The following is a 21,209-nucleotide window of genomic DNA, read 5'->3' as shown; positions in this document are numbered from 1 at the left end:
TAGTGTGTCTCATGGCAGCCATTTTGTGAAGTGGCTGCCAATCCTGTGCGGGATTGTCACACCCCTTTCACAGATAACTGAGAAAACTTTTGACATGCATACATAACCTTGAGAGGGCACAGTGGCTGAAGTGAGGGGGCACTGCCACCTGGTGCTCCCTTGTGGAGCTGACACTATCATCATCTTCATTTGTACAGCACTTTTCGGGGGGGGGGGGGGGGGGGGGTATTCCATCAAAGCTGATAATAAAATCTTTGCTTGATTGAAAAAGCCCAAACTGAATTAACTTTGACTCCACACAGGGCTCAAGCTGTTCCACTAACACAATTCAGTTGTGTCAAGTCAATGTAATTCAAACCAGCCTTGAACAATCTTGCATTGTGCACACACAGATAGTAAATAAGCAGTCCAGAATGGTCACTTGTCAAACAGAGGATGCCAACAAAAAGAAAGGAAGATGAGAGCAATATTGTTCTCAGCATTGGAACAAACCCTGTTGATGGAAGTAGGATTGCCACCCATCCCATATAATATGGAATCATCCTGTATTGAAAAATAAAATCTGCAAAACTGCAGAAAAGGTTTAAGGACCCTTATAAGTCATAGAGAGAATTACAGAACTCCTCTATCGAGTAGGACCAATTTCAGAAGGACTGAGGTGGGCATTGCTGACTGGGTCTACTGGCAAGCCTCATGCTCGACTGGAAGGTCAAGAGAAAGTGAGGTGGTGAGATGACACCGGTGATAGACTGGCCCAACTACCCTGCGTTTGTTGGGCCAGTATTGCTGGAGGAAGAAAGAAATCCCTGCCGCAGAGCTTGTAAAAAAGGTCCTCTAAGGTATGCTGGATGCAAGGTGTGTGATATTATCATGGTGTGTGACTTAGACTTTCACTTTATTGATCCCAATTTGGTAAATTCTTTTGTTGCTGCAGTAGGTTAAACACATAAGCATAGAATATATACACTAATGAAGAATAAGGATGAGAAAAAAATTAAGAGAAAAGAATGTTTTCAAAAAAATATAACTAAGTATATAAATATGGAATATCAGCAATTCTTACAATATAAGAATGTAAACAAGAATAATGACAATTATTAAAAATATAACTAAGTAGTTATACAATATGTATTATAATATATAATACATATTATATAAAATTATAATATAATTAAAGTACAATATAACTAAGTATATAAATAAATAAATAAATAAATAAATAAATAAATGTAAATGTACCCACTAGTGCTTGGGAAAGCCTCTTCAAGCACGAAAGAATAAAAGAAAGTGATCGTCACAGTGCTGCCGCTACAGTCCAGGTGAGCACGCTGCAGCAGGTGTATGATGGTGTCATCCACGCCCAGATAGGGTTGGTAGGCGAACTGTAGAAGATCATATGACTATTTCACCTGCGGTCAGAGGTGGGCCAGGACCAGCCTCTCCAGCCCCTTTATCATGAGTGATGTAAGGGCAAGGGGTCGATAGTCATTAAGGCCAGATGGAGACTTCTTCTTTGGAACAGGAACCATGCAAGACATCTTCCATAGCACTGGGACTCAGGTTCAGGTTGAAGAGGTGTCCCAAGATAACGGACAACTGGCTGGCACAAGTCCTCAGGACTCTGGAACTAATGACTACAGCCCAGGTGCAGCATCTCCCTCTGTCTTCTTACCTGGCCTGCAGTCAGGCAGCGGATGGTGCTAGTGGAGGGAGTCCTGTGGGGGATGGTGGGGGAGTTCTGTGGGAGTTGAGTCCAAAGGAGGGATCACCAGGGGGGTCAAGGGTTGGAGAGAGAAAGCTTTAACACAGGGAGGTTATGGAGGCCATCGTGGACAGTGGTGAAGTGTGAGGGGTCGGGGGAATGCGAGGCCACTCCTGGCTGTGAGCTAAACCTGTTGAAAAAGTGGTTTAGCTCATTGGCCCTCTCGTCCTGTCCATACATCCTTTAGTCTGTTCTGCTGGAGTTTGGCCTCCAGCTTCCTCCTGTAGGCATCTCTGCTCTGCCTCAGTTTCTCCCTCAGCTCGGGCTGTACACTCCTCAGTTCTTTTTGTCCCATGACCTGGCTTGTTTCTTTTCAGGTCACTGGTGATCCAGGGCTTGTTGTTGGAAAGGCAGTGTGCCACCCGGCAGTGTTCTGTTCACAGAATTTGATGTACTCTGTGATACACTCTGTCAGGCTGTAAGTCCTCCCCATGTGGCTCACATAACACATCCCGTCTGTTGTCTCAAAGCAGTCCTGCAGTAACTCATTAACCTGCTGAGTCTACCTCCTCACTGTCCTCGTGGACACAGGCTGCCTCTGGACAAGAGGGACATACTGATGTGTTAACAACACCACGTGGTGATCAGCTCTGCCTATAGGAGGAAGGGCTGTGGCACTGTATGCATCCTTTGAATTAGCATACAGTAGGTTCAGTGTGGTGTTGTCTCTGGTGGGGCAGTTAATAAATTAGTGGAATAGCGGAATGTTGGCAGAGTTTTGTCCAAAGAGTTGTCATGAAAGTCCTCAGTAATGACTACAAATGTTTTTGGTTGCTGCATTTGTAGCTCCGCTACGGTGGAGTGGATGATGTCACGCGCTGCTTCCCCGTCAGCCTTCAGAGGGATGTAAACAGTGATCGTGATGGAGGACGTGACCTCCTGAGGCAAATAATAAGGCTACATCCCCACAGTTAGCAGCTCAATGTCTGGGCTACAGAAAGATACTTTACGTTAACATGTCATTGTGATCATCATCATCATCATCACATAGTCATTGTGGACTAGAGGAAAACTAAAAGCTGCAGTCACACCACCATTCACATTGATGGGACTGAGGTTGAACATGTCTCCAGCTTCAAGTTCCTGGGCATCGACATCTCTGAGGAACTCTCTGGACCCTCAACTCGTCCGCCCTGATAAAGAGGGCTCAACAGTGCCTCTACTTCCTGAGGAGACTGAAGAAACTTAACCTGGTTCCCCAAATCCTAATTAACTTCTACCACTGCACCATTGAGAGCATCCTGACCAACTGCATCTCAGTATGGTACGGCAGCTGTGCAACCTCCGAGCACAAGGCCCTGCTACAGGTGGTGAAAACTGCCCAGTACTTCACCGGTGCCCAGCTAGGGTGGCACGGTGGCACGGTGGTAACACTGTTGCCTCACAGCTAAAAGGCCCTCTCCCAGCAGGGAGCCTGCTTGGAATGGCCAAACGTGGAGGTTCACATATCTCTCTTGGATGTCATCAACATTGTTGTCACAGAATCTGGAATGTAAATAGGCATGCACCTTGCATGTGGTGTTATTAAGTGTTGTGTGTTACCTTGTCAAAACAGACTTCTTGACCCAAGAGGTATGGTGGATGAGGAACACTAGAACAAGTCAGAGGGAAAACAGCTCCTCAAACAATTGAGGGCAACCTGTAGTACATAGAGAGTGACAAAGGATAGGAAAGGGAGAGGTCTGATTGATAAACACACAAATTTTCCATCAAAGTGGTGAAATATGAAGAGTTTGGTCAACAGAACACTGCTGTACTACCTGCATGGAGTATTTTGAAAAAGTGAGCATTGTACTGAGAAATAATTTCACAAATTGTTAAATGGTAACTAAATATGAATTATAATAGCATAATAATAATAACCCTAATTATAATAATGACAGTAACAATAAACTTTATTTGTATAGCTCCTTTCATACAAGAAATATAACTCAAAGTGCTTTACAACAAAGAAATTACATGCATGAAATACTTAACATGAGAAGACAGAGGGAACATAAAAACAGGGATAGAAAAATGAAGTAAAATAAGATGGAGAGTAAAACAGACTTGATAGTGATGGTAAAAATAGATAGAAGTCCTGTTCTCTGAATCAAATGGTGAAGAACTTCAGAATCATGTAATGATTTGTAAATCAATATATTTTTAGCAGGACCCAAGAGGCAGATAAGCAGCAAGAGAACCAAGGGAGCTGTTTAAACAAACAGTTTATTAACAATAACAAAATAAACCAAAACACTGCAAAACCCTGAATAACCAGTGAACATAAAATCATCCCAAGAAGAAAAAAACATTTGCTACACCGTGGCAAGCGGGTAGGAAGGAAAAAACACATGACTATAATGAAACCAAACAGAGGACTCAGTACTATGACAAACAAAGCAAGAACAAGATCCGCACAAAAGCGACTAAGCTAGGAAACACAAAAACACACGGGGAGGCGGCCTTTAGTTATTACGGACCCCGATTGTGGAACAGCCTGCCGGAGAGCCTCAGTGCCGCAGAGACTGTTGATGTTTTTAAAAAGAGGCTCAAGACCCACCTTTTTAATCAGGCTTTCAATTGATTTGTTTGATTTATCTTATTCCTTTAATCACGCTTCTTAGCATGTCTATCTTTGTTATTTTGGTTGCATGTTTTAACGACATGTTTAATTGCTATTTATTTCATTTACTCATTTTATTTAATTTTATGTTTATGTCTTAGTCCCTTGGTTTTTAGCTCCAGTGTTTCCTCATGGGGGTCCTTGGTTTTTAGGTCAAGCGTTTCCTCATGGGGGCCCCCCTCACTGGGAACTGCTTCTGGCCTACTGATGGGGGCGCTGCTGAGGGGACGGCTCTGGCCTGGATGGCTGGAGGCCTCCGCACCTTGGTGTGGGGCCTTCTGTCTGCCTGGGTCGGGGTGGTCTCGGGCAGCGCCCCCCGGTCATGAGCCGGGGGCCCTCTCAGTGTGGATGGCCCCCAAAGGTGGCTTACTACTTATCTTATCCGTATGGGTGCATGTGCGTGTGTCTGTGTGTGTGTTTCTGTATGTAGTTATGGGGGCGGGAGGGCTGGGTTTTCTTCTCTGTCGTTTTTAGCCTCTGTGAGGCACTTTGTGTTGCTTTTTAAGTATGAAAAGTGCCATATAAGTAAATAAAGTTTGCAGTTTGAAGTTAGGAAGCTATGGACACAAGATCAAATGGCTGGAAAGTCTCGGCTAGATGCTCTGACAATCTGGCAGTGTGCCGCCTAAATCATGAGACAATCAGTGGAGATCAGCCTCAGGTGCGCTGTTAGCTTATTCCACCACCCAGCCACGCCTCCACTGCAGACATGGAGAGAATGGTTAACAAAACATAAACAACCGACATGAAACGGAAAAGAATAACGCAGACTCTAACTAATCAGATTCAGAATCAGAAATACTTTATTGATCCCCGCGGGAAAATTGTTTTGTTACAGGTGCTCCTTATAAGAATAGAAGAGATATATCTATATCTATATCTATATCTATATCTATATATATACACACACACACACACACACACACACACACACACACACACACACACACACACAGTGCTTGTTATGACCCTGGATCATGTGGTTTGTGGTGTGTGTGTGTTCATTTTGGTTCTCTCTCTCCTCCCCTTCAGTAAATGTGTGTTGCAGGTGGAGTCCTGGGATTGGAGGGTTTGAATCTGACTGAAGCCAGTAGATTGGGCGGCCAATCAGCAGAGGCTACTTAAACTCCGGCTGATAGTAATCGCCCCTTATCGTTATGCCTGGTCCTCCCCTAGACCAAGGGACATAATAGTGCTTAACAAATTTATTAGACCACCTGTCATAAAAACGAGAAAACGTAAATATTTTAGAAATCTTTCAAAAACTTGTTTAAAACTAAAAATGTTATTGTTATTTATTTGGCAAATAACAAACTGAAACAACTAAATAGTCGGTAACCCTTTCTTTTACGGTACAGTAATTACTGGGTATTTACCCAGTAATTAGATGGTAACAAAAACATGTTACCAGGTAATTACAACTGGTAACAAGAAGGTAAGTACAATGAAACTATGGACAAATTGCTGGGTATTTACCTCGTAACTGTTTGGTAAATTTTAGTGTGTTATTGGGTTATAAGCTGGTAATAAGCAGGTAGCTACAGTCCCCTAATTACTAGCTACTTACCCAGTGAATATATGGTAACAAAAAGATATTACTAGGTATTAACCACTCTAATAAGAAGGTAAGTACAATGAAACTATGGGCAAAGTACTGGGTATTTACCCACTAAATTATAAAGCATTATTGGTAATCACTACTGGTAATAAGTGGGTAAAAACAGCAAATCTACGGCTGAAATACTCGGTATACTAGGTAAATTATACTTAAGATTGTAGATACTTTCCCTTTGCCATTGAATCAACACAAACTTGTACCATGTGGGTTCAGATATATTACTATGTAATACACGATCATTTACCTGGTAAGTAAACTAAAACTGTACTGTAAAAGAAAGCCTTGTTTGTTTCCATGTAATTACCATGTTCTTACACATATAATTTGTAATAGATAACTCACCTCACTGGTAAATAAACACAAACGTGTACCATGTAGGTTCAGTTATATTACTATGTAATACACGATCATTTACCTGGTAAGTAAACTGAAACTGTACTGTAAAAGAAAGCCTTGTTTGTTTCCATGTAATTACCATGTTCTTACACATATAATTTGTAATAGATAAGTCACCTCACTGGTAAATAAACACAAACGTGTACCATGTAGGTTCAGATATATTACTATGTAATACATGATCATTTACCTGGTAAGTAAACTAAAACTGTACTGTAAAAGAAAGCCTTGTTTGTTTCCATGTAATTACCATGTTCTTACACATATAATTTGTAATAGATAACTCACCTCACTGGTAAATAAACACAAACGTGTACCATGTAGGCTCAGATATATTACTATGTAATACATGATCATTTTTTATTTCATCACGAGCAGGGAGCACAGAGGAAACCAGGACACGAAACTTCAAAATAAAACAGGAACTTGAGACGGACCAAAAGACACAGACCATGACACAGGAAAACAGGGCACAGAACTTCAAAATAAAACAGGAACTAAAAACACAGACCATAATAGTCTGAAAAAACGCTGAAACATTATGTATGTTTGTTACACTTTGTAACATGCTTGGATATCTTCAAACAAGCGTCCAAGAATGCCCTCTTTGTGTTTTTTTCCAAGCCAGTGATTCCATTCAATGAACCTTAGGTTCATCCTCAAAGCCTCCTCTGAAAAGTTGCCCCGGTATCTGTAGATGTCCTCTTTATAATTTCGCCATGCCCGTTCAATGTGTTGCGTATGTGCACCAGTCCCAGGGTGGACAAAATATCTTTGGTGATTCACCTGATAGTGAATGTACCCTTGATTGGACAAACTATTGTAGGCCCTCCAGCAATCACTGATCACCTCAGTGCCCGGTCTAATATACCTTTGTATTATTGGCAGTAATCGCCCTCTTGACCGATTTTTCACCAATTTCAAGATGGGACGTCGTCTGGACCTCTTCACCTCCAGCATGCCAAAGACCCATGAGCGCCTTTGCCAGGTGTGTCCTCGTCGTCCACATCCGTACTGAAAAATAAGCATGTCATATATAAAGGTATTCCACCGAAAATGTATCATTTGATGTTGGATGATGATGCATGTTAGATTCACCCTCATGGTCATGTTACATACTAGAGATGAAACAGTATGAAATTTTTATATCTCAATACCAATGACTGATGATAGGTATTTATATTGCCATGGTAATTCACATGTAATCTACTATTCAAAGCATAAATTACAATTTTACTAAAACAAAGAGTACCTTTCTTTTGTGTCTGAATTTGCTCTCATCAATTGTGACAAAAGCTCTCCTCCCTCCAATGCGCATTCCTCGTCTTCTCTCCAGTCGCCTGACAGCTTTAACGCATATTTTTCGTAAGAGTGTTGTCACCCGAGTCAGTGACTTGCTGCTCCCACATACTCCATCCTCTATCAGGTCGATTTGCCGCTTTTGCAAACCCTGTGACAAACTAAGACAAAAAAAAGTATATTAGCAACTGATCAGCCTGATTATAATCACAAAACAACAATGAAGAATCTAATTAGATTATTACATAAAACATGCTAATCTGGTCTTAACAGGTCAGCAATAATAGGCCACATTCGTACAGCATAAAAAAAAATACACTGAGAGACAGACACGGAGAAGGACCCTGACCTGTGCATGATTGTCAGCCAACTTGGCAACGGAATGTGTGACCCAGAGAATATGGAGCCCTCCCTGATGGACCTTGTGATGCCCCTGCTCTTATGGGCTGTCTTTCTACAGATCCTGTAACAAAATTTGCAGATGGCACAGAGAAATAAGCATTAATTTAATGTGTTGACTTGATAAATTAAATTTACTATGTTTCTTATGTGTTTTTGAAGGCAAAACACTATTGTTCATTCACAGTGACCTCTAAAAGTCTTTGAAAAGTGACTTGTTTCATTATTTTGGTTTTATGCTTCAACATGATGCGTTTGAAGGATTTAGTGTAGTTTTATATGGAGTTAGATTAGTCTCAATATTAATAAATGCACACAAAAGGATTCACAAATACATGTTAAGATTTATATATAAATGACTCTCTCCACACAAATATTTTCAGTGCACACACATATATTTGATATTTAATATAAATGTAAAAAAAATCCACAAATAACAAAAAAAGTTTCACAAATGTATTTCTGATGCACACACAAATATTTATTGTTTTAAATATATGCAATAAGAATCCACAAATATATGTATTTTTATATATTTTATTTATTAATATTATATGAAATGCCAAATACATGTGTGTGCACTGAAAATATTTGTGTGGAGAGAGTCATTTTCACCAATAAATAATATTGCAAAGCATTTTTACTTGTTTCTAACATTTCTTGCACCAAAAGTGTAGTATTGGGCACAGTTGTCATATTACGTCCGTGGTTGCATATCCATTGATTACAGCACATCTCAAGTGGGTGACTTGTAGTCACCACTCTAGTCAAGAGATTGTGCAGACAAAATATGCTTGAATGCCATTCTACATGTAATTACCCTCAACCACTAACCCTAAGTATAGACCAAAAAACACAGACAGATATATATCAATAATCCCACTTAGGTCTGGTTGGTATTTCAATATTCTGAATGACAAAATGCTTATTTTCTTTTGAAACCTGATCAATTTTAAGAAGGCTAAAGATACAGCAATGTAATGGTACACTTATATGAGTGTGTGTAGCAATGATGCGTCGACCTTACCACCTATATCCATCTTTTGTTGTGTCTGTTCTTTTCAGTTTCATTCTGCTGTTGCAGACAGGGCATCGCTTTTTTCTTGCCAACAGCCTGTTCTTCTGAAGCCATCTTATCAGGTTTTTACCACCTTGTGCTGTCTTCTGCAGTAATTTTCTTGTCAGTGTCATTTTACTGGAAAGAAAAAAAAAACAATTCAAAATATAATGGATGTAACATTTAATGTATTTGTAATATCATCGTGTTGCCTTTATATATTGATTTAATAGTTTCAACCTACTTTTACCAGGTTCGAAACTCCCCATAGATATCAGCAACGTTCTCCTCTTCTTCAGTCCTCAGTTCCTGTTGAATTTCCCGGCCTTTTCACTTTAATAAAATCAACACCAATGCACCGAGTACAACAACGGAAATACTTCTCAATAAGAGTGTCGCTTGTGAAAAAAAAAACTGTACGAGTGCGCCAAAGCACCAGTCTTTCATAAGTCACTTTCATTACGTAACATTTATTTAACATTTTCAAGTCCATTCATTCACATGTAATTTGTACTGTCACATGTACGTAGATTATTAAACAGAAATGTCTTTTACTTGCTGGCGATCTCCGTGTAGACCGGAAGATGCGTCAGACCTGTGGTGCTGCTCTGTCAAATTTGATGAGAAAAGAAGACGGCGGGGAGTGAATAACGCGCCCTTCAAGGAGCATTTTGCTAAGGTATGTTGATTGTGCAAGATACAGTGAACTGTTTTGTGAAAATTTAGATGCATAACGTTATTCCTTCGTTGTAGCCTACTGCATTTTGACTACCAAAACTCAGCAACAACGTAACGCAACAGGGAACAAACTTAACCAGAGCGATGGATTCTCTCCATGTCTTTGGGATGCATATAAGTTAATATTCTGTTGTGCATATATTTTTTTGTTGTAATCATTTAACAGACAAGCCCCTGTGTACCAACGCCAGCCAATGTACAGTCTTTCTTAAGATGTAGCAGGCTCGCTTTTTGAACTATGCTAATGTGTTTTGACGTTACAGTTTAATTCGGGACTTTTTTTTTTTTTTAGCAGCCACGTGCTGAGCGGATTATTTCTCTCCATCCCACACTGCCAAGGAAACCTGCTGTACAGTGTTGGAGCCATAGCAACTCTGCAGCCTGAGATGCTATTTCATAGAGCCAGCACACAAAATCATTCGTGTTTATGATATTTACTCTTTTATCAGTTGAAGACGATTGATCAGGTGGAAATGAGGGGTCAGTCACAGTGATATTTCTCCCTCATCAGATTTTCCATCCTCACTGAGGTCCTGAAGCTGTCAGAGTCTCTGACACTTCCACTTCTTTTTATATGGCCTGTTTCTTGTTTTTTTCTGTCTTTTGGTGAGCTAGATATAGCTTAATAGCAAGCAAAGGCTGCTGTGCTGTCTCCTAATGAATGAAACGTCTTGAGTAAACAATAGGCGTTGCTAAGCAACCTGGCATGGCGCCAATCTAGAGTTCAGCCATACAGCTATTTCTATGGGGGTAAAAATGACCCCTCTGCGGTTTCAGGTATAAATGGTCATATTTTTCTTTCTTTATATCTCACACTCCTGATAATTCACTACATGATTAATAAATCAATATTAGGTAAAGTCATGAACTGACAGATGTCAGGAATTTATTTTCACAGAATTACGTGCATTTGAAAATGCCAGGGGGGTAAAAATGCTCCCTTGGGGGTGGTTCTAGTGTTAAGTTATTTTGCTAAACATTAGCTACAGTCCATGTGCTAAAGGACACTAACACAATGTTAGTCTTTATTTTTTTTTCTTTCTTTCTTTTACATGTAGTCATGCCATTCACACGGGGTAAGAGACGAGCCAACACATCAAAAAGAAACCACAACCCACCAGATGAAGACTTGCTGCAGTCTGGCAATGAAGGTAACTTAATTTTATATGGGAAAGGATGTAAATACTACAAAAGTATTTTGTGTGGTTGCAAGATAGGGTTTTCCTGGCTCAAAGGGGTACTGCCCCAGTCATGAGGAGTACTTCCCTTGGTTGACATTTAATGGCCTGTACTGTGCAGTTTATCCAGACAGGTTCTGACGATAATATAATATACTGCAAATGTAAAGTAAAAACATTAAGTGTATAATGGCCACCCGGTGTAAAATTGTTATCATGCACCCTCCTCTGGTTGATAATTGAAACAGGTTTTAGAAACACTAACTCCAAGCACCTGTTCTCAGGCCCCTCCACCACTTCCAGATAATGACAGTATTATTATACAGCTCATTGCAGCCCTAATATATATCAATATGTAATAATTTCCTTTGCATCTTTTTTAGTTGAAGAGATTACGCATCTCTCTGTTCCAACCACTGCCCCAACCATGGCTAACCTACAGGAGGATTATAGACTCTTAAAAGAGGAGAATCGACTACTTAAAGAGGAGAACCGACTACTCAAACAGGAGCGGGATTTCATTAAGGAGAAACTTAAGACCAGACCCTCAACTTCTTCTAAAGGTATCCAGAGAGTGTTCTTACCAAAAATAACATGGAAGGCTATTTCTATATTCTAAATGAATTCCGGATTTTGTATCCATATCACACAAATAATATAAGAAAACTCTACAACAAGATCATTTTTTAGGTGGAAAATCAGAAAAAAGAATAAAAATAATTATTTTCTAATTTTGGTACTCTGTTAATGACTCAGATAAAAGGAAGCTAATGGATTCCTCAGAGTGTGACTCATCAGACTCTGGGTCAGACTCCTCCTCAGAAGAAGAAAAGAGGAAGAAGAAGAGGAAGAATAACAAGCAAAACCCTGCAAAATTTGGGAAAAGAGGTAACTTTAATCATTATAAAACACACAATCATCTTATATTGTATAATACAGTCATTGTAGTTCATCGTTCAGGGCATTGCCAAGGACAGAGTATCGTCAACAACTATGATAGAAACTGATTTTCAATATTGACCATGTCCTACGCAGAAATTAATATGACAGCTATTTATTAGAAACACTGTATATTAGTTAAACAGAAGAAGTAAGGCCCACAGAGATATTCACAGTAAAGTCAAAAATGTTTTAAACCCATAGTTTTTGAATGCAAATTCTTATTTCTTTAGCACTTCAAATGGGCTCTCCCCCTCCTCCCCAATTTCCTGTGTAGCTCCAGTTTTTGTTGTGAGCGCCATCTTGAGGACCTACTGGGGACCTAGGCACAGCTACGATCATAGACTGTATCGGCTACGTTGAAGGATTTCTCAGTCTTTATTTCTCAATAACAACAGATTAACTCTACATTGTCCCGCTTATTTTCCCGCCATTTTCCTGAGAAACCTAAATTTTCCACTGGGAAATTTAGGTTTGTTAGAAGGAAAATTTAAGCTGAACATTGGTTATACAGGGCTCTACACTAATATTTATTTGTTTACTTTAAGAGCACAATAAAAATGTTTAAGTAACACGTTATTTAACCCTTTAATAATGCAGAGGGTCCAATGTGACCCATTTTTACAATTGAGAACAGTAAAAACACCCTAAACATTTTTCCTCTAACTTGACTTCTAACGTGACCAAGCATGGGCCATACACAATACATACAGGTGAATTGGTCTTTCCTGCCACTAGGCTACACTATTATGATGATATTAACTCTATTTAAACTACTTAAATCACACTAGCATAAACTGATTTGTTGAACCCAGCCTGATATAAACATTAATAAGACTCAGTAACAAATCACACAGCTCCATGTTGTCCCTGTGTGATGTTCAGGGACAGGTCAGGACAGTCTGAGGACTGACAGCTTTGAGGTTTAAGTTTATAATAATGAAATGCACCATGAGACTGTGACAGGTCCTTATGTCTTGACCAGATGTCATCTGTTCAGCTGTAGTAGAGGAAACTCCGCTGTTCTCAGCTCCACTGTGACGAGTGTTTTTAAATTTTTTTTAATTTTAAATTTAGCTTCGGTAGCGACCCGGCTAAAATGAGGGATTCGGTGTCTTCACCAAAGCGTGGGCGCCGTGCTGAGGCACCAGGTCAGCTTGAGCTGCATTCATGAATTAACAGGCTACTGTGCAGGCAGCAGTGAGCACTGTCGGTGGCTTTTTGACTCGTTACTCACTGGCTGTTGGTGTTTTAGCGATCTACATGCCTGAGGCCAGTAGGTAGGCTACAACAGCTTTGTCTCTCTCTCCCTTGTGTGATCAGTGCGCTCTGCACATGTTTTAAACAGAGATCCCGCTACATTATGTCAGCTTTGCTTGTTTACATTTCACAGAAAAACTCCAGTGGAAAGGATAAATTAACTGCAATTAATTTAATTTAATCGATTAAATTCTTACCGACAATTAATCGATAGTTGATTAATTGTTTACATCCCTATTTCATACGTATCACAAATGTTGATCAAAATACGACTTTTATTGATTTATAAATTGCATCATTAAGTGAATCTGTAAGTCCAGTCACTTCTCCACTGTTTTGCTCACCCTTCTCGGTTGTGTGCACTTGTTTTCATTGAAGCCTTTGATAATCAATCAGTGGATTGATGGATTATCATATACATGATACAATGTATGTATTTGTGATCATGATATAATGTTAATAAATCATATTTTATAATGTGTCTTGCAGTTAATACTCCAGAGGACGTCGTACACCGATACAGAGCTGTTCTGAAAGAATTTAGGCGTACAAGGAGCATCAGCCTCAGCTGTGAATCGCTGAGCGTGGACAGAAACACAATCGCCTTGACAGCAATCATTGCAGAAGTACTGATTGCTGCAGAGGGTGAAGACTTCGGGCTTCTGCCAGAGTTCACTGAGGAGGACACTATAGGAAAGTATGCCAAAACCTGCAAGACCTTCCTGGAGGGTAATAAACCTCTTGAAGAAAAAATTAAACAAATGAAAAAAAAGTCTGAGCTGCTACCTATAAAATGTAAATTCAGAAAGTGAGGGTTCACACTACTCACTGAGTCGTAGACACTTCTACAATGTTAGGAAGGGTTATGTGTTTTTCCCTATTGTAGGAAGTTGAAGCCAGTTCTGCCAGTTCTGTTCTGGTGAAAGTGCAGAAATTACAGTTTTAGAGTGCCTCTACTTGTGTACAGCAGGATACTTTATTTCAGATTTTAAAGTTTTTTTTTTTGTTTGTTTGTTTTTTTGGTGTTGTGTTGTCTTTGAATCCCAAATCTGCAGTAATAAGTATTATTATTATATTATTTAATAATGCTCATGTTTGCAACAATTTAAACTTTTGCACACCTCGTTGCTTTCTACTGTGCCTTTGTTATGCATTTAAACGATTAAACATTCCATTTTGTATGGTACAGTTGCATCTTACTCACTGGGTAATTTGACATGTTTTACTTAGTAATGTTGTGGAGTTATAAGTTTCAAGTTTGTGTTTATTTACCAGTGAATTGAGTTATCTATTACAAATTATAGATGTAAGAACATGGTAATTACGTTGAAACAAACAAGGCTTTCTTTTACAGTACAGTTTCAGTTTACTTACCACGAAAAAGATCATGTATTACATAGTAATATATCTGAACCTACATGGTACACGTTTGTGTTTATTTACCAGTGAGGTGAGTTATCTATTACAAATTATATGTGTAAGAACATGGTAATTACATGGAAACAAACAAGGCTTTCTTTTACAGTACAGTTTCAGTTTACTTACCAGGTAAATGATCGTGTATTACATAGTAATATATCTGAACCTACATGGTACAAGTTTGTGTTGATTCAATGGCAAAGGGAAAGTATCTACAATCTTAAGTATAATTTACCTAGTATACCGAGTATTTCAGCCGTAGATTTGCTGTTTTTACCCACTTATTACCAGTAGTGATTACCAATAATGCTTTATAATTTAGTGGGTAAATACCCAGTACTTTGCCCATAGTTTCATTGTACTTACCTTCTTATTAGAGTGGTTAATACCTAGTAATATCTTTTTGTTACCATATATTCACTGGGTAAGTAGCTAGTAATTAGGGGACTGTAGCTACCTGCTTATTACCAGCTTATAACCCAATAACACACTAAAATTTACCAAACAGTTACGAGGTAAATACCCAGCAATTTGTCCATAGTTTCATTGTACTTACCTTCTTGTTACCAGTTGTAATTACCTGGTAACATGTTTTTGTTACCATCTAATTACTGGGTAAATACCCAGTAATTACTGTACCGTAAAAGAAAGGGTTACCAAATAGTCCTTTTTCACACATAATAACCAAAAAAACTTAATATTTTATATGGCCTCCTTTGGTCTTGATAACAGCTTGCATTCTTGCTGGCATTGTTTTTATGTACTTTTTGACAGTCTCTTTTGTTATTGGACAAATAGTTTCTAGCTGTTCCAACAGACTTGCTTTAGATGAAACTTTTGTGCAATCAATCTTTGAATCTACTAAATCCCAAATTTGTTCAATAGGATTCAAATCTGGACTTTGACTTGGCCAGTCCATCAGTTTCAGTATTCCAGATTCCTTTTTCTTGGTCAAATAGTCTCTGCACAGCTTTGAAGAATGCTTGGGGTCATTGCCTTGTATGGTAATTCTGGAGACTTTCTCAGACTCTGATCTAGAAGCATTCATCTCTGCTTGAAGATCAGCAGTGATCTTCCTTCTGTCTCTAGTACTTAAAATCTTGAGGTGTCTGACATCTGCTTCAGTTAACTTTTGTTTCCTGCCTCTTCCTTGGCGCATTTTGTAAGTACTAATCTCGGCAGTTGACTCCAAAGCATACTCGACCACACTGTGAGAACATTTTATGTCTTTCCCTATTTGTCTCAGAGACCATCCAGCATCATGAAGTGCTTTAATGCAGACTCTTTCATTTTCAGTGAGCTCTCAGCGTTTTACCATTTTGAACAGGAATGAGGAATTTCAAACTGAGTTCACATTTTTATACCCAAATTTGAGCTGGCTTACTAGACTCCTCTGAGAAATCAGAAACTAATCAAGCATAACATTCAAGCACTAAAACTAATTTTTCTGTTCAGGAATGCAAGTAAATAACTATAATTTGACATATTTATCAAGAAATAATAATAATAATGTGCTTTACTATTTTTTTCAGTTTTTTTGTAAATGAGTAAATTTGAAAATTCATATAACAGTAATAATTATATTTTAGCATTAAAAATATCATTTCAGTTAAAGAGCTTCTACATATTGGTGTATTAACCATTACAGAAACATTAAAAATGATTTTGGTAATTACCAATGCTGTTAATTTAGGGCAGCTGTGGCATAAACCTTACTTTGGGTGTTGGTCTAATAAATTTGTTAAGCACTGTGTGTGTATATATATATATATATATATATATATATACACACACACACACACACACACATATAAATATACATATATATGTATATATATATACATACATACATACATACACACACACACACACATATGTAGGTATGTATGTGTGTGTGTGTGTGTGTGTGTGTGTGTGTGTGTTATCAATATGTATATTTATATATTGAAAAAGTCCAAGGGCCATTCAGAGGGAGGAGTTGTACAGTTTGATGGCCAAAGGCAGGAATGATTTCCTGTGATGGTCAGTCGTGCATTTTGGTGGGATGAGTCTCTCACTGAAAGTACTCTTGTGCCTGACCAGCACATCATGAAGTGGGTGTGAGACGTTGTCTTAGATAGTCCGTAGCTTAGTCAGGATCCTCCTCTCTGACACCACCGTCAGAGAGTCACACTCCATTCCCACAACGTCACTGGCCTTGCGGATCAGTTTGTTGAGTCTGTTGGCGTCAGCCATCCTCAGCCTGCTGCCCCAGCACACAACAGCATAGAGAATAGCACTAGCCACCACAGACTCAAAGAAAATCCTGAGCATAATCCGGGAGATGTTGAAGGACCTAAGTCACCTCAGAAAATAGAAACGACTCTGGCTCTTCCTGTAGCGAGCGTCAGTGTTCTTTGCCCAGTCCAGTTTATTGTTAATATGTACCCCAGGTACTTGTAATCCTCCACAATGTCCACACTGACCCCCTGGATGGAAACAGGGGTCACCAGTGCCTTGGTTCTCCTCAGGTCCACTACCAGTTCCTTTAGTCTTTGCCACGTTTAGTTGCAGATGGTTCTGCTCCCACCATGTGACAAAGTTGACCACAACATCCCTGTACTCATCCTCATCACTCTTACTGATACATCCAATGTTGTAAATCAAATTCAGCTGTCCGAGAAAAATGTTCAAAAAGAGGCTGCAGGAGTCGAAGTCCGAGAAGCAACTTTATTATCGATAACAAAGGGGAAACACTCAGAGACACACAAGATGTAACTCCAATGAAGTTCTCCAAGTCTCTCCAACTTACAGGAGTCAGCGCTTGTCTTTTATACAGTTTGCTCAAGGTCACCCCCTCCCTTGGGGCATCTTCTCTTTTTCTGATCCTTCTCTTTTTTATACACCATTATGTTATCTCTTGACCGCTAGTCTGGGCTTGCAGGTACTTGTACTCTTCTTATTCCCTTGAAATTTCACCATTAGCTTCTGATTGTCACAGGCTCTGTTTTTTAAAAAGTATTTACCTCTTACAATTACACCATTAACTTCTGATTGTCATGGGCTCTGTTTTTTTAAAAAGTATTTATAATCACAATAATCACCAGAAATCAGTATGCATTAAGACATAACAAATCATAGTGTGATTGATAACATTGTTATCCTTTCATAGAGTGATGATAGATAAATAACATAGATTGAACACAGTAAGGTTATATAAGGACACACAGGGCTATGCAAGGTTACAGAGACACCTGCAGAACCATGGAAAGTACCAAGATTCATGCTGTAGACATTTGCTCATATGGTCTCTTGATTTTTGATATTTACTGCACAGTGTCGTGTCAGCCTTGCACAGCATCACCAGCTCAACTCCTCTATGTGCCTTTTCTCCATTTCTAACATTGCTCTTATATTTTTGAGCACATGAACTATCACACTTCTGCTACAATACTTGCTGCTGAAAACTACCATTGATTACAGTGTTTGACTCAATTCTTCACATATCAGTTGAGAAAAATTATACTACATCTCCCCCCTTTGTGACTGTAAAGTCACAGCGTTGCTGGTTCAACCAAACTATTACTAGCAGGGATCCTTAATCAACTTATGAGCAAATAACTCATCAGAAGGAAGACATGGCAAATCATCCCCAAGGACAGTGAGGCAAAAATACATATATTCAGTAGTACCAAGTTTCCAGTTATAATATGCAGTAGTAAGGCACTTTCAGCTCTTAAAAACAATCTATCATAATAAATGTAAAGAAACATGAGATGAATAGATATATAGGTGAAGACCCAAAACATTTCTGTGTATTCCCTTTTGATAATCAGTGTAGTAGACAATTATTCAGTAGCTCTTGATTTCAGTATCAGTAGTAATGATTTCCAGGGTTATGAACATGATTAAAACATGATCTTGCAATTGATGGAAAGTCATTCAATCAGTAGTAGGTGGGCTTGGTGGGGTAGTAGGACCAGCCGGAGTAAGGATTGGTGGAGTATCAGGTTGTTGGCTGTCATCTGCATCTGCCCACGGGAGGGAGAAGAACGGATGGAGCCATTGGGAGCCTGCAGGTCACGCCGCCAGTCAGCACTTGGACGGTCAGACATTTCTGTTCATTATAAAGCAAGATAGAGAGATTAGTGGACACACAATCCCTCATTTAGAGTGGCCCTATGACAGGCCCACTCCCCCTTGGAAAGACCCCCTCTACTTTCTTCACAAATTAATGGTTTTCCCCTACTTTGAAGGAGCCCCTATACTGTCTCCAGGAGACTGTCGGGGTTGTAGTGAGCCACTACTTGCTGCACTACTTTCTGAGCCTCTACTCTCGCGCCTTCTCCTTTCTGCAAGTCTCTGTGATCTTCTCTCTCCTTGTGGCTCAGGTGTTTGTCTTTCCTCCTGTGGGGAGGCGTAGCTATCCCTCTCTGGTTGTCTTAGGGCGGCGTCGCCGTCCCTGTCTCCCTGCCTTCCTGGTCCCTGCGGGGCGGCTGTGCCTTCCCTTGGTGCTCGATTTGGATCTCTAGCTCTGCAGCAGTGATTTAAATGAAACCAAACTCTCTTACCCTCGACTTTCAGGGCAGTTGGGGTAGACAGAATAACCTTATAGGGCCCCTCTCATCTGGCTTCGTTCCACTTCCGTTTGAACACCTTCACGTAGACCCAGTCACCAGGCACGATCTTTCTCAGTGGCTCTGGGATGTCAGCGCTCCTTTCCTCTGAGACAGCTTTTATCTGTTGAAACACAGCTTTATGTATTTGTGTTAAGTGTCGCAGATAACAAGTTAGTTCTCTTTCACACTGCTCAAGCGGTGGTCCCTCATAGGGACCTCTGTAGAAGGGAACCGGCATCGGTCTCCCTGTTAGTGCCTCATGTGGTGTTAGATGTGTTAGTCGGTTAGCTTGCGTACGCATAGACATCAAGGTTAGGGGCAATGCATCTACCCAGTTAAGCTTATATTGGCTGTCTGCTATAATCTTTGCAAGCTTAGCTTTCAGTGTTCCATTCGCTCTTTCCACAGCTCCCTGTGACTGTGGATGATAAACACATCCAAACTTTTGTTTTATACCTAGCATTTTCAAAGCCACTTTCATCGTTTCTGCTACAAATGTGGACCCATTATCTGAACTGATGGTGTCAGGAAAGCCAAATCTCGGAAAAACCTCTTTACACAGGAATTTTGCTGCTGCTCTAGCATCTGGACCCTTAGTTGGAACAGCTTCCACCCACCTACTGAACCTATCCACGATTACTAAAATGTATCTGAATCCCTTTACTCGTTGCGTCATATCAATGTAGTCCATCATTAAATGCCGAAAAGGTCCTTCTGGTGGTGGAATATGTGCTAGTGGCGCTGTGAACGATTTTCGTATGTTGTATTGTGCACATACCTCACATTCTTGTAATGTTCTGTCGACCATAGCCGCCAAAAACGGTGACCACCATACAGGCTGAAGTCGTCTCAGTACCTCCCCCCTTGCGCAATGGTCTTGACCATGCGCATCAAGAATAGCAACTTTAGTGAGGGAAGAAGGAAGAACAAAATGGCCACGTGGGCCACGCCAGAGGCCTGGTGTGGGGCCTGTATCATTATTTTTAAATGCTCCCCTTTTACGCCATACAGAATGTTCATAGGGGCCTGCTGCGGCTTGTGCTGCTATCAGAGATGTTAAAGTTGTGAGAGGCTCACAATCTCCAGCTAACACTATAGGTCCCATACAGGTGGATGTGGCTATACGTTTTGCAGCTTCATCTGCCAGATTATTGCCTTTAGCTATTAGAGTGTTTGTAGTTTGGTGAGCTGCGCATTTTATATTAGCAAGTGCTTTGGGATAATGAATTGCTTGTAGAAGATCTGAGATGGCTTGTCCATGAGTTACTGGTGTTCCATCTGCTCTGAGGAAGCCTCGTTGTTTCCAAATTATACCATGAATAATGCAGACTGCATATGCATATTGTGAGTCTGTGTAGACATTTAAAGTTTTTCCAGCCGCCAGACGGCATGCTTCAGTCAAAGCTTTGATTTCTGCAAGTTGGGCAGAACAAGGTTGAGCACATTGCATAGTTTTTACTTCAGTAAATGTATCATCAGGATGCAGTTGTATAATAGCATAACCAGCATGATTTCCTGCAGCATCTTTAAAACAGGAACCATCCACAAAGTAGGTAAGCTGTGCTGGTATAGGTTGATTGTATAAATCTTGTCGTGGCTTTAAGAACTCATCTGTTTTTTCAACGCAATCATGTGGTGTCCCGTCTACAGGTGTCACCATTCTCGTGGCAGGATTAATTGTATTACATCGTTGAATAGTAAGCTCCGGGGCTGAGAGGATTACCTCGTATCCTGTCCTTCGAGCTTGTGTTAAAACAAATCTGGGACTTGTGATCAATGCATGCAATTGATGTGACGTATACAAAATGGTTGGATGTCCCATTGTAATGGCTGATGCTTTCTGGAAGGCAAAGGCGGCTGCTGCTAGCCCCTGATAACAGGGAGGCAGCCCTGTCTCAATATTATCTAGCTTAGTGCTGTAATAAGCCAGTGGTTGCTTAC

The 21,209-nt window shown here is 40.0% G+C and overlaps 1 protein-coding gene across 1 annotated transcript; it reads left to right on the top strand.

The window, feature by feature from the left end:
- Positions 1-9,751: 9,751 nt before the first annotated feature.
- On the top strand, positions 9,752-14,145 carry LOC143322920 (uncharacterized). The gene is made up of 6 exons (XM_076734362.1): positions 9,752-9,815; positions 10,933-11,025; positions 11,436-11,615; positions 11,809-11,940; positions 13,741-13,980; positions 14,138-14,145. The coding sequence occupies exons 2-6, from the start codon at positions 10,935-10,937 to the stop codon at positions 14,143-14,145; spliced, it is 651 nt and encodes a 216-aa protein (XP_076590477.1). The 5' UTR covers positions 9,752-9,815; positions 10,933-10,934.
- Positions 14,146-21,209: the final 7,064 nt, after the last annotated feature.

The sequence above is a fragment of the Chaetodon auriga genome, chromosome 7, assembly GCF_051107435.1.
Source record: "Chaetodon auriga isolate fChaAug3 chromosome 7, fChaAug3.hap1, whole genome shotgun sequence".
NCBI lineage: Eukaryota > Metazoa > Chordata > Actinopteri > Chaetodontiformes > Chaetodontidae > Chaetodon > Chaetodon auriga.
This window is presented reverse-complemented; position numbering and strand designations above follow the sequence as displayed.